The 15813-nt window shown below is 30.0% G+C and overlaps 1 protein-coding gene across 1 annotated transcript; it reads right to left on the reverse strand.

The window, feature by feature from the left end:
• Positions 1-12619: 12619 nt before the first annotated feature.
• On the reverse strand, positions 12620-15054 carry LOC119679280 (sphingosine-1-phosphate lyase-like). Its single transcript, XM_038091544.1, has 6 exons — positions 14596-15054; positions 14296-14532; positions 14021-14230; positions 13729-13967; positions 13065-13211; positions 12620-12993 (listed from the first exon to the last, which is right to left on the reverse strand). Exons 1-6 carry the CDS (start codon positions 15037-15039, stop codon positions 12768-12770), a joined length of 1503 nt encoding a protein of 500 aa, XP_037947472.1. The 5' UTR covers positions 15040-15054; the 3' UTR covers positions 12620-12767.
• Positions 15055-15813: the final 759 nt, after the last annotated feature.

Genomic DNA, 15813 nt, shown 5'->3' on the forward strand with positions numbered 1-15813 from the left:
ATATATTTTTTTTTATTATTTGAAAAATATTTAGCACCTCGTACACACACAGGTGAGACTATATATTTTATTTATATTTATACATACATTAGTTTTTCCATTGTTAGTACTCTTTAAAAGATCTCTGTAGAAAAATCTTAAAGAAAAACGGGCAGAAAATAATTGGCTTAAGAGAAGTATTGTAGGCGTATTTATACTATGCATAAAAATATATTCTCGGGTATTATTTCCTTAAGAGTGAGGAGTTTTCAATAAATCACTCATTTTGTAGAAGTATCACCTTGAGCAAAAAGTTTCCGAATATTAAAAATATAAGTTTATCTTGTTCATCGATATTATCCCATTCAAACCACTTCTTATTAACTGAAACTAACCTATGTCAACGCTTGATCGAATCCGCAAAACTGTTTTTTTTTTTGAATATTTATCGAATTTTTATATAGTAATTAGAGCCGTCTTCGATTTCTCCCAAGAGTGGTTTACTGAGTATTTTAAACAGAAAATAATTTAGGAAGTCAAAATATGCGAACTATGTAGCTATTTAATGGTATTCGGTCTGTTTTTGGATCAGATTTACCCGCTAAAATCATGTCTTTTGTAACGTCCTACGATAAACTTTTGTTACTGAAACGCTTTACAATTCTTGTAAGGTCCTAATACTTTTAATTCAGTTTATTACACAAATGTAATGAGTTTAATGTAAACTCGTTGTTGCATAACTATACATAAAATTTTTTAATATTAAGATTAAGATATTAATCCTTACAAAGGTTTCTATGAATGCTAAAAACAGAAGCAAAAATGGTATTACTTAAAACTTTTACGTTATAGATTATATTGGAGCAAGGGTCTTGTACACCAAAGCCCACTTGAGGTACCAATATAACATATAGCTAATTATTATTGTTAAAAGAAGAACCCTCGCAAGAAAGGACTTACAAATTTCGCGATGTCAGGTATGCCTGTTGTATAAGTCTACTAACATCCATGAGGCACCACCCTATATTGTTTGGAGAATCAATCAGGTATAAATCTGATACCAAGGGGATCAGAGTCCACAGCTTTAGCAATCCTGATGAATTGAGGATGGTCTTTCTAATAAGAGTATCATGGTATCTGTAGATTTAAAACCCAAAATTTTTTAGACGATAAATATAGGATGATGTATTCATTATTTTTATGCATTGTAGAGTTGCATTTTCTAACAGAGTGCTTAAAAGTAACTGAGATGTTACTTCAAGGAGTTAACATCTCATTTTATGGAGGAAATTGTATACAAACGTATAACTTAAATTGGTGCTGGCGAAATTCTTTGGAATTCCAATGAGGGCGTTTATCATTGCATTATATTAATAAGTGTATTAAGAGCACCTTGGAGTTAAGCCTTAACGACAGGTCATTACGTTAAAAAAGTATAGACTCTGTTAAAAAAATGGATATCACTGTACAAAGTCTTCTTAGATGACCTTAATACAAACGGACCGTTGATAGACCATATATCATGTATGTTAGTAATATAAAGAGCATTCCTTCCAAGATATTATTCACGTTAAAAACTGCTCATTGTACTCTGGCAACGACACTACAATGTGTGAGTTTTCATTAATATTTTTCCAAGTGTACTGTTTAATAACTTTAATAATAATTTTTATTGTATTCAATTCAGCTAATAGTCAGCACACATAGACTTGTATGTGTTATGCAAATTTAAACTAATTAACAATGTAAATTGTGAATATTTTTATTTTTCCACAATTCTAAAGGTGCCTGCATACAATTTTTCAACATTCATTGAGTCTAACTATGCCAAAGAATTTGTACGTTGGAGTGTTTAGCATTTTAAACAAACAACTTTTGAGTTTTAAATTTCAAACGAAAGTAAATATTGAAAAATGTTTATAAACAAATTTAGTTTTGTTTAATTAACTACATTCGAACATACTACATTGTGAACACTCGTAGCTCTAAACAAGTAGTATCGCTTTATTTTAATGGGCCTCGGCGAGCTAATTGTAGTAGAGATACAAATCAAATCCATAAAGTTACTACGCGGTTTCTTGGAAAACGACAAACTAACAGAACGCTAGAATAACAATTTCTAGCGTAGGTATGTAGTATGTAGATTTGTGGGGGAGAAGATTGAAATTTATTAAGTCACTTGCCACCCTCTTAGCTTTCAGTTAGTACTCGTAACTTTCATACATAGTTTCAAAGAACTTTATTATTGATTAAACAAAATGTGTAGCGGAAAAAGTGAATGTGGAAAATCCAATGAAAGAAAAATGCGTCAGATATATGTGCTTACCGGCTTTTGGGCCATGAATATTTGCTTTAAAAATAGTGCCATGACGCCAACGACAAAAACAACTACATTGAAACTAAACACTCCTTGGAACTTTCTCCAATAGCTCATTAGCTGCCAACGCGCGCCCATTCATTTCGGTATGTTCTTATCTAGTATTCAGTGTCCTTCAACTTGTACGCTTATGGGATTTTTCATTTGTGGAATAGTTTTCTTACCCTTTTTACCCTTCGAAAATGCATATATTTTTGAATTTTTGTTTGGCATAAAATATTTTAAAAAACTTTTTCAATTTTGGATGAGAACATTTTTAATTCACAGCTTAAAAATATTTGATTTTCGTTTTCGCAAACTTTCATACTTTGGTTTATAATAAATGTTTACCCTTTCCAGAAATCCTTTTTTTTTGTATTTTTTATATATTTTATATTTTATTGTTGCCATGGTGGCCTCCTTTTAAAACTTTATAAATACTTTACAACATTCTATCATATATTCAAAATGCGCAGGACCTACATATGCGTGTCCGTTGTGTGGTTTTCTAAAATTACATACATAGTCCATAAATTGTCATTACTCGTACTTCCACTAATCACTAATATTTTTAAAATGTGCTTGTACATGCATATTCATACTGCCAAAGAAAAATTATCAATCAGTTAGTCATAAATCTGTAGTCGTTATGATATATCGATTAGAGACCATATTGATATAAAGAATCTATGTTTTGTTTTATGTTTTGTTTTATTTATGTTTTGTTTTAAATATACAGGGACTTTTTTTTCGATATATATTAGATTTAACAGATACCAATTCAGGATTTGTCTTGAGTTTATATACTCCCAGGTGGGATTAATATTTTTAAAATTAATAGAAAGGGTATTAAAATGAGCCAAACCTGAAAAAAAATTCTCAGCAAAAAGATTGAATCTTTACATTTTGAAATAACTTTTTTTTACTAAATATATTTCAATTATATATTTGAATATATAGAATATATAGTACTTATTTCCAAATTCAAAAGTTGAACACACTTTTTATAATTTGGATACCTAATAATCAAACAACACTTTCTCTGAAAGAAGCCTATCATGCAGTGGCAATGTGTGGCCAATAAACGTCTAAAGATAAAGTAAGCTGTTATCTGTGGATTCTGTAATGTATAATGTCAGATATCAGTTTATCTTCTCTGTTAATTGTCTGCGATTCCAATATTTACAACAGGACTTTCATTAAACCGAAAGTCTTGAATCAAGAATTATTGATAGTTTAATTGATAGTTCCAAGCTATCAAAGCTATCAATAGATCGCAAGTGTCGTTAAGTACGGGGTCAAATGTCTAAATAAATTTTGATTTTTTTAATTTTACAGACTTTACTTAATGATGTAAATCCATTAAGTAAAAATTATTAGACTTGCGAGAATGTAAATCAAAAGATTGCAAATTATTCTAAAATACTTTATTTATTTATTTTTTTTTGATTCAATAATACACAGTTTTAGTCACTTCCAGATCATCGATGAATTTATTAATTTCTTCTATTAATACAAATTACAGAGCATTTTAATGTAGTTTATCGAACTATTTGTGACTAGTGTATGGCTATCAATGAATTAACTATCGTTGGCTTAGTGTTGGCTAGAGTAGGTTTCATTGTTATTCTTTCTAGTGCCGACATAAATGGGACTTTTGCATGGAAAGCTCTTTTCATACCCTTTGCATTTTTTTATTGACTCTAATTTAATAATATTATAACGATTTTTATTTCGCATGAACATATTTTGCAGATATTATATCTTATCTAGTAAATTAGATAAAGTATGTTTTAAAGCATGGAGATACTTTTGTAGGGCTCAATTTTCTAATGCATAAACATTTTTTGTTGTATGGGCGTTTATATATGAGAGAGATCAAAAGAGATATACGAATAGATAAGTTCTTTAATATTAATTAATAAGAATTTTAGTCATATGTTTAACCGTATTCGTAATAATCATTTATCAGTAATAATGAATAAATTTGTGCGTTTTTATTAGAAAATATGTAATAAGTTCGCTTTAAAAAATGAATGGTGCCTATTAGAATTTTCTATTTCATAGGCGCCATTAGAATTTTCTAATCCAATTAAGCACACAAATACATTAGGCATTAAATTTAAGGACGTTGAATGGGTTAAAAGCTGTTAAACGACTTAAGACGTTTGGATACAGTAACAGTAAATTTGTTGACAATAGTTAAAAGCCAACATATGTTACTTAAACGTATTCTTAAAGGCAAACAAGATAGCTCCAGAGCAACAGAATGGCTATGAAATCTATGGCTAGAAACAGTTGAAGTGGATTGAAGAAATGTGAATATATACGAAATTAAAGCCATATACTATAAATAGAAGAAATATTCTAATTATGATTATGGTAGTTATTATTAATCTTTTTATATTGGAGGATTGTTGGAATAATTATATTGAAGTGCAAAGCTATATAATATAAATAGAAGAAACAACCTAATTATGATTATGATAGTTATTATTAATCTTTTCATATTGGAGAATCGTTGGCAGGATTATATCGAAGTAAAGATGATATTATAATGAAAGGTGAAGTAATTTTTACTAATATTATGTTTTATTTTCTTTTCATATAGATGTTAAAGACATTATATATCTGATATGGTACATAAGATTTCAATAATAATATCAAAAAAAGTCCCTGCTTTTATATAGGGAGTTGGAAACTATTCAACAAATAGATCGATATCCCATATATAGTCTCTGATTGGAGAAAAAAGATCGAGATCACATATATAGTCTGATTCGAGAAATACGATCGAGATTGTTATGGAAAATACTTGAAGATACATTAAGTTTATTCAGATTTATTAAGTGAGGCATAAGAAAGCTCTCTATATAAAAAGGGGTAAGAGTTCTAATGTGATACTGGCTCTATATATAAATCAAACAATAATATACATACTTATAAAGATTAAAAAACACTTACATTGAGAAGAATTGAAATGATTGAAATACACAATTATTATTCCATTAAGTCAGGATATCATTCCTTACTCATATTCCTTTTATAATTGCTTGATATCCATTTGTCCATTGGTCAGTCCATTTTATTACTTGTATTCTTTAATTTATTTCCGGTAGTTTATTTATTTTGTTTCCGAATCTCTACACTTCTCTTAACTCCTCTCAACGCACCTCACTTCAAATGTTAGCAATCGTAAAAAAAGATTGTTAATCACCACTTGAAATTCACTTTCAATTAACAATTATATTTTAAAAATATTATGTATCTCAATTCGGTATGACTTTTAGTGTTAAATAAAACTAACAAACGTTTTTTTTTCTAATGCAAGAAACGCGATAAGAGCAATTAACGAACACAAAAGGCACTCGAACTGGATATGCAATTAGTAAGCCAAAATCGCTTATCAACGAATTTGGATTTTTGGATTTTTAGCAGCATTTCGCACTGAAGCTACAATTGCTACAATTTTTACAATTTTTACAATTATTAAATATATGTATATAATAATGTTAAAAATAAATTAGAGCAGTCTTTGAAGCTTTTACTAACATTTTCATTTGGCTGAACTTAGCACTTCTATGCTTGAGCTTTACTTTTCTTATATTTCCTGTAATAACGAACACCGATGAAATATTTAAATATTTAAAAATATGTTAAGTCGCACTTAATTTTTAAGATTTTAAACAAATTTACATAGACAATACATATATATTTATTAATAATCGAACCACAACAACAGCAACAACAACAAAACACAACTTGAACTATAGCTCAGTATTGATAGACGGATAGATACTATTAGTACGTGCTGTCGTCGTCAGCCGCGGTATTTCTTTTTACACATAATTTTATTTTATTTTATTTTTTGCTTTTATTTTAATTTGATTATTTATTTATTTTCTTTTATTAACTTTATTGTTCAGCGATCCGCACTCCTGTTGTGTTAGCGGCAACGAACACGTTTCAAATGCTCAAATGCTCAAAATTGTTGAAATCAAAACAACAAACCAACAAACGAACCAACAAAACGGCGACTAACAACTTTAGTACAGGCACATATACAACGGCAATACCTATTCGCTTAAGTGCATGCATGTTTGATGACGTCACTGCCTAGAAAAATACCCGTTTGGTAAGAATTGTTGGCGTTGCAACTTGCAACACGTATGAGCTTGAATTTCGCGCACAGGTGAGAACAGCTGTAGGTGCAGGTGATATGATATCATGAAGTGTTAATCGAGCGCACAAAAACAATTATAATTGTTTGTCGGTGTTAGACTGTAAGGGTTAAGTGAGGATGTGAGGGATTAAGCTTAAATTCTTTTTAATTGATATGTAGTCATATAAATTTGCGATGTTGCGAAAAATAAAAATATTTTTACGGATACAAGTTGCTTCCATTAATCTCTTACATATATTAGTACAGGAATATAATTGAGATGGATTATAAATCACTTCGGTACTGAACAATGAACTTTAACCTATTTGAGAGAAGCTCGAAACGTTGCTTATACTTCATTTCGGGTATATACATTACAAATGTGGTATATACGTTTCATAAAATCACAATATTTGTTAAAGTTTAGATATATCATGCATATAGTATAAAAGATGACAAGGGGTTAAAGTAAGTACTAAAAGGAAAAAGAAACAATTAAACATTTTTTCTATGAATACTGAATACCTGACTCTGGATTTCAGAAGAAATAGTTTTTAGAGAGAAACTTTCTGGACAGCTTATCAGACTGTTCATTAGTAAAGATTTATTAAATTATCTAAATTCGACGGGATGAATTTAGTCTGTATCTTTCATCTTAAGTTTTCTTATGAGGAATGTGCTAGCAAAACGGCGAAAAAACGCTAAACGAGATCAGCGGAAAGCTAACTACTGACCTGCTATTGCAACTGATCGACCAACAAAGTACTGAAAGGATCTCAATGCGGACTCAAAACAAAGTGTTGACTCAAAAACCATTAGTTGCACATAATTAAAGTCATATTTGAGATTATGAAATCGAAATACCATAGGAGTCCATATGGGGAGAAATTGTGAAGAAAGATTTTATACATCGGAGGTTGTGACGCTATGAAAAAAGAATATGTTGCAAAGTTCTTGATGATTATATATTCTTTTATAATTTTATTCAATAAGAATTTAAATAGTTAATTGCGAATAAACGTGACTACCGCATTTGTTTGCAATTAACCATAACGTCAGCAAAATGACAAGTTTGAATAATTATTTAATATAACTCATCCGCAGTTAAAAACAGTTTCTGCTGTCAATTAAATAAATAATAAATGGATGCATTAATGGGTGTCCTACAAAAACTTATAGAAATTTTTAAGCATAAATATATATATCAAAAAAGTTAAAAATTGTCCAAACAAATTATATACGGACTATAAACTAATTAAGAAATTCGAATATTTCCTAACTCCACTATTGAAGAGTAATTGACAGTACTTGAAACAGCGTTGAATGGTCAGCCAAATTTCAATAAATTAAATAAATTTTTGTCCTTATCTTTTCCTTGCAATGCGAATCCGTCTAACTTTTTAATAGTTTCTTTTCGTCATAAAAGCGCGTTACTCTTGGCAAGAAACCAAATTAACATTAAAAATCGTTTTTATAGTTTTTTAGCTCTGTAAGATTTTAGTATAGGCTCTTTAAACTTAATCTAAATAAGTAAATTAGTAAATTAATATCTATCAGAGATAAATAAAGTAATTACATTAAATATCAAATTAGGAGAAAACGAATAAAATCGAACGAAATCAAAGAATATATTTTGATCCACATAAAATCTGATCAAAAAAAAAGAAGTATTAAATATATGAGAGATGGACATTATCTCCATATCAGAATATGAAAAATATGAAAACATAACTCATAGAAGGAATAGTCTTCTTTACATAAAATATTCTCCCCGGCTGTGTCGTGTATAGCAAAGCTGCCGACTCTACTATCCAGAAGCTACAAGTTGCTCAAAGTCAGGCTCTCCGAAGGCTCTTCAAAGTGCCGTGGACATACGCACGAATGACATGTTAAGCGACATTAGAATAGATCCGGTCAAAAAACACATAAAGGACAGAGTTTTGAAGCTATATGCGAAAACCGACAGGCTGTCCTACTTAGCACTATCTAATTTCAGAGTAATCACTAACCGCACGGGCGGTACGCAGATCTTAGATCAGTCATTGAATAATCAAGAAGCTTATGAGGAATACATAAATTAGTTACTGAGATGGGTGAAACTCTGCAGAAACTCGCCTGCCATCAAAGAGTAAAAGTGCCCAGACGCACTAACTCGGAAAAGGCTCAACATTACTTGTATTATCATGAGAGGAGAAGACTCATGCAATGTAAATCAAGAACAAACGTACGTTATTTAGTGACCCTGATGTGGTTGGATCATACAAATAAAGGTTGTCATATGTAAATGTATTGTCCTTATAGAAAAAAAGTTCTTCAACATGTTTTCAGAAATATAACGTCATAAAAATATAAGCAATAATTACATATAAACATTAATACTTGGCAACTCTGTCTGTATTAACAATATCAGTCCACCAACTTTAAAACCAAACCGACTTCAAACAATGATCGAAGCGAACGCGGCACAGGTTCGCTGTTGTGTTTTGTTGCGTGTGATTGTTGTCGAATAAAACTTGTTTTACAACAATAACAACAACATCATGAATTTGTTGTCTTAATTTTTTTATTTTGGCAATTTTTGCTCACAAACATATGCGCATTTTAATTTTCATATAAAAACAGAATTTTCAGCTTTTCGTCTTGACTGATTATGGTGCGGTGAGACAAGTTTTTTGTTGGCCAAAAATGTTCCTTCGGCGTTGTTATGTCTGTCGATTGCCGACTGTGGTTATTTGTATATTTGTTGTAATGAGTTGTTGTGGGCTCCTGGAACGAGTAAGTGGATGAGTAAGTGGGTGGATGGCTTTTTGTTGGTGTTATTGCAACGATTATTTTTCATATATGTATAATATTTACATATATATGTACATATATTAATATTTAATAAAAATTTTATATATTATATTATGTTATTTGCTGCATATATTTGTTGTTATAGTAATGACATATGTGTGCACATATGTATATAAATATATTTATTTACTAGATAAGTATAATGATAAAATCAAACACGAATCGCATATGCTGTGAGCAATCTCATTTCTTGAGTGGTTGTTAATAAGTAAATATACAAATATACATTAATTTGTGTATATAATATAATCAAATTATATATGTTTTGACTTTAAAAATTTAAAATAAAAAAAATATTTAATAAAATTTTACTATAACTTTAACAACTTCGAAAAGAAATAATATATTTATATTATTATTATTACGATATTATAAATCAAATAGATGTCTTATTAATAGATTTCATAAAGTTAATATATATTAAAATAAATTTCTTACGTTTTCACATTAATAATAATACAGTTAGAGTCAAGAATATGCGAAATACTGGTTTCTAGCAGCACTGCTAATATGACTGATCTTTATGCTGCTAAAGAATCACAACTGAATAGAAGACACAAACTATTCAGTGAATGAGAAAATGTCAGGTTGTAAGAATATACTAACTTCAGGTAGGGATAGGAACTCCCGGTTTAATAGTCACCTGCTGACCCAGATCTAAGCACGACAGTCACAAAGAATGTGAGTAGAACTCTTATTAATCTCCATGTAGAGCCTTCATTCTACCTACTTAAATAGAAGCATTCTATTAAGATGATAACGCAGACCATGGTGATTTGTTGGATAACACGTCAATAAACTCTACTTTTTCTATTAAAAGGGAAAGCAATACCATTATTCCAGGGACGACCCTGCTGGCGAGACTGTTAGTTACCTGAAATATCGCGCCTATGGTAACTTCTTTCGGTTTCAGATGTCTATCAGAAACCTCGTCGTGTACCAAATTGTTTAACAATAAAAGTTTGGCGAAACTAATAATTTCACAATTCGATTTAACTTATATTTATTTATTGAGACATGTATTGCTTTCAAAAAATTTTTCTATTTAGTTACATATTAAGCTGCTTTGGTTTTGCATAGATTGACACATCAGAAATTCATCAATGATTGAAAAAAAATACTCAACGAAGATAAAAAGTTGATTTTACTAAAATAAATCTTCAATGAATTCGTTTTAAAGAAATTTGAATAGATTTACATTCATTTTCTTCAATATGTGCAGCAAAGGTAGGGGCGGTCGATCGTGGGTGTTGGTTTACTTTACGAACCTGAAAAACTTATTACTACGTTTTTTAAGCACTGAAACCATATACAAGGTGTTAAAAAAATATAAATCAGTAAAATATAATAATAAATAATATGGTTACTAGTATATACAATAACAATAGATGTAATGGATATTAATGTACGTTAGAATTTACTTTGTAACTTGTCATCTTTAGTGTGGGTGTTTTTATCTATCTAACTATTATGCTCTATCTGTAGAGCATAAAATATAACTCTTCTATTATACATAAAACCAGCATGTAGATTTTGGTTTAGTACACGTAAGAAAATGTCCGACGGAAATATTGCTTGACAGACCATGAGATGGAACGCGATTTTAGGCGATCCAATGCGCAAGTTATGACATATGAGTATAAGAGAGCAGTGGAGTGCAAACTGATGGATGGAAGTTATTCATGGAACGACATCCATGATAGCATAGGTTCCAGGAAGATCTATTATTACATATTACTTCTCAAATTAATTTAATTGGAGAAACGACACATAAACGAAACAGATGGAATCATATATCAAGAACTGACTTTTAACGTTAGCAGTTGTGTAATATTTGTGACTTAAGTTATGGCTGTAAAATAAATCGATCCTAAAAATTTCTGCCTTTCATACTTTTTTATTAGCTATGTATAAGAATATTTTTTGTATATAAAACCGATCATTTTTTTTAATATATTGATATTTTTTTACACTGCAAAAATGCCTTTATTTTGATAAAAGATATTGAAGAACAAAACATAATTCCTTACTTACCTAAATTAGGTGCACACTAATATATTTAAGTTATTGTGGACATATGTATTCAAGTCAATTCCGAAATGTTTACATATATGCACTGGCGATTCTCTGTTCTGCTTAAGTTGTCAATGCTGGGTAAATTTGTTATATCGTTTCTCATGCTTTGCGATTGTTCCACAATGTTTCTTGTTACAGATTTATAAACAAGCACCTTATACTATATATCACACTTCCGTATTACACATTTCACAAAGATCTATACAATCCATAATAAATTGTACTAACTTGTTTACATATACATAAGACACTATTTTTTAAATAAGATTTATTTTGGTGTGAACTCGAAATATCAAAAAGATACACTTGCATATATACATCATGTAAATAGAAGCATTTCTAGTCTTCTATTGTCAGCAAGATTTATGTTAATGCTGGTGATGGCTTGTTTGTTTGTTTTTAATCACTGGGAGTATCTACGAAACAAATTGTAACTTTATTTTTAGTGCCTGTGAAGATGAGGAAGTTTGTTTATAGGAGAATGTGTGTCGAATTGCTGCTATATATAAATATAAATCCACAAAATAATGTTTTATAATAATTATTTATATGTATTTTGATGGATTGATATCAATAAAAAGTGTTTCTTGTATAATGTAGCTATTTGTGATAATATTAAGCGCAAATTAAATTCATAAGATCAAAGGTAAGGGCGTTATTAATTGCAGGAATAGTAACTTAAATCAAGAAAAGACTATATATATATATAGTTAGTTTATAATTGCATTTTAATTAACATTACATTATAAGAAGTAATTTTTAGGAACCAAAAGGCACTTAATAGTGAAAGAATAGAAGTACATATATTATTGAATTAAAATCCTTAACTTTCCTTTGTGAGAGATATTTGTGTCATAGAGCTAAATTTTTTAATGTACCGCAATAATGTAATAAACAAATAGTATATGATATAAGTAAAAGCTATATTTAACATAGTATTTTGAATCTAATAAAGTTTTTATACTTTTTTACTACACCTAGCATATCTGATTTTTAATATTCTAAAACTGCACAGTATAATTTATTGTTAAAGACAAAATTTCTTAGAAAACATTTATTTCACAAACGCTTTTAAAATTCTGTGTTTTTAATATGATTTTAACATATAAATTGATCTTACAGAACGTGATTTTTACTTATATTCTATATAAAGAACTACATTAAAAAATTTGTAATAAGAGTACATACAAAAAGAAATTTAATTTGACAATGTTGATTACTAAATGCAACAATAACAACTTTACATAAATAATATTACTTAAAAAGTGTGAAGTGTAAATCCAAAGAGCAGTACACTATTTAAAAAAAATCTTAAACCGTTAAAACTTTATGGAAATGCCTTTACTTTTTTGGTGGGGTGTAGTACATGCTATTTAAGAAACAACGTGTTACATCTCCAACAACAGAACGATCAGGTATAGTTTGAGCTACACCATATATAGCCATTTTTCCTTCAACTGGTTTTCCGGGATTTTTCATTATTTCAGCAACAGATGAGCGTAAGTCATTAAGGAATCTATCGGCAACGCCTGCGTTCGTATGCATATCTGTTATGCAAATATGTATGCTGCAAATAGTATATACAATTATAAATTAATTTTTAAAAAATATATAAGTAAAGATGCCAATTCTACCCACCCCGAGGGAAATTGTAATGTATTTAAATTCCAGCCTAATTGAGTAAGTGCATCCGAAAGTCGGTAAATATCGAAAACTTTTGAACCGATTGCTATGACTGATGTTGCTGGTTTGCCAAATACAAAGATACTATCAATTTCACGAATTCTGAAAATGAATGAGATATATTAGAATTTTATAAAAATTATAAAACACAACAAATATCTATAATATTACATAAACAATTTGTAGAATACATTTATATTATTTATTTTATAATAATTTATTAAACAATATACGACATTGTAATAAATATCATTTGGAAATATCATTTGGTTTATCTATTTACTTCAGTTGTAGTTGTAATTCGGGAGGAAGGGAAAAAAATACTCATCTACACCGTCATGGGCAAATATTCGCTAAAAGGTATGCATCCACTCAAGACTAATGCGCATTGTCTAAAGTTTGCGGTTGAAGTGAATGTGTGCTTGATACCAAATGGTTCAGTATATAGTACTGAATGCTCTACTGTCGATTTATCTTTAGGATTTTTATTATGTAAAGCTATTAACTAGTAAGATTATCTACAATCTAAAATATTTGTCAAAATATTGACATATTCCTGTTGTAGATTTTTAAAACTTCTAAATTTCTATTATTTCTTGAAATATTATTCTTTTCTTACTTTCGCTCTACATATCGTGAGGTATCTACAATTCGTTTTGTAGCCTCTAAATAACCATCATGTCCAAAGTTCATCATTGTTGCCCAGCAAGCCGCAATAATACCACCAGCCCGTGAGCCGTTAATGGTAGGTGAACCATAAACACCACCAGGCCAATCAGTAGTAACAGTAAACTGATGATCGCGGTATTTTTTGTCAGCATATAAAATAATTGAAGATCCTTTTGGTGCAAAACCATACTAAAAACATAAATTAACATTAATATTTACTATTCGAAATACCATATTTGTACCTTATGAGTATCGGCGGATATGCTTGTAACGCCTTTAACAGAAAAGTCAAAGGGTTTGATGGCATAACCAGCTTCTTTTGTTAAGGCAACCACAAAACTACCAAGACAAGCGTCGACATGTACAGGAATGTTGTACTTCAAACCTAAAGCTGCTATTTGATCAATATCATCCATGGTGCCATAAGGGAAATTGGGTGCAGAACCAACAAGCTGAAATTAGATAAAATGAGTTTAGTTTAATACTAATATAAGTGTAGTTTATCTGTGATACTAACCAAAATTGTATTACAATTAATGGCACGTTTCATTGCTTTCAGATCAACCTCAGTAGTCTCCGGATTAACGTTAACATAATTAATGTGTATATTGAAGTACTGTGCCGCTTTATCGAATGCAGCATGTGCTGTTTTTGGTACAACCATATTTGGTTTTGTGATTCCTTTGTTCTCACGTGCAAAATCACGGTAAGCTTTACATGCCAATATGATGGATTCTGTTCCACCGGTTGTCATCTGTATTGATGTGCAAGATTAATTAAAATATTATTTAATTTATATCATTGACTATATACTTACAGTACCACAAGAATCTTTGTTTCCATGAAAAAGTGCACAAGCCATGCGTACTACTTCAGCCTCCATTTTACATACACCAGGAAAAATATCGGGATGCAGTGGGTTTGTATATGAAGCTTTACCATATACTTGTGTTATTATTTCCACCAATTCTTCTTTGAAACCATAAACAGCACCAGACACACGTCCATCACGCCAATCATAACGACTTATTTTTAAATGTTCGTCAACAAGTTGAAGAATTTGTTGTTTATTTAAGCCCTTCTCTGGCAGCTCGAGAGCGTAACTTAAGTCCCCACAGCTTTTGATCATTTCTCCTTCAAAATCTTTTGTAGCCCTAGCCATTTCATCTTCAATTTTTCGTTGAACAGCAGGTATTTTCTTTGCTAAATGAAAAAATCGCCGTTTGGTGCGTGTCCAGACGCCTACAAATCGAAGAAGCATGAAATTAAATTGGAAAAAATAATTTGAATAAAAATGAAATTCAATAAAATCATTAAAAAGTTGTACATTGTGTTTAGCTAATCCAATCAATGGTTAGACTATGTCTTAGAGTCGGTGTCATGGACGACTCTGATTGGTATTACTAGTTTCAGCGTTAGAGCCTACTATAAGGAAGACAAACTAAGGTGGACTTTCCAGAAAGCAGTAAATTGTTTAGGCTACAATATATGGGGGAGATCAAAAGAGAGCTGGTTCCTCTTTAATTCTAGGCAGTCGGGGTGTCTTATAAATCCTACTTTAACAGGGTATAGGCCAGTAATAAAGAAAATATAAATAATAATAAATAAAATACTTTCAGGGAAATTAAACTTGAGAGTTTGGTAAATGAATATTTTTTTAGTTGACCGTGGAAACGATAACATTACTAAATACTTAACTTATCTAGGATAAAAGTTCTTTAATAGTTAATAGAAACTGTATGGGTTCTTTTGATTAAATTTGTAACTCTGTTAAAAGTTTATAATCGTGATACATTAGGTTTTGTTATTATAACAGAAGAGACTTGTAGAGTACGTTTACATGCCATACATAAGCGTTGGAATACGATGTGGGGAACCAGATTAATAGTAGAATGTGACTTTAGTTGGAAAAACTTTAAATGTAAGAATAATTCTGATTATAACTAGCCAATTCCATAAGATGGAATCAACATCGTGTACCTTTTGTGGGCATGAAAACACGACGTCATTGAAAAATATATAGAAATCTTATTAC

The sequence above is a fragment of the Teleopsis dalmanni genome, chromosome 2 (assembly GCF_002237135.1).
Source record: "Teleopsis dalmanni isolate 2A chromosome 2, ASM223713v2, whole genome shotgun sequence".
Taxonomy (NCBI): domain Eukaryota; kingdom Metazoa; phylum Arthropoda; class Insecta; order Diptera; family Diopsidae; genus Teleopsis; species Teleopsis dalmanni.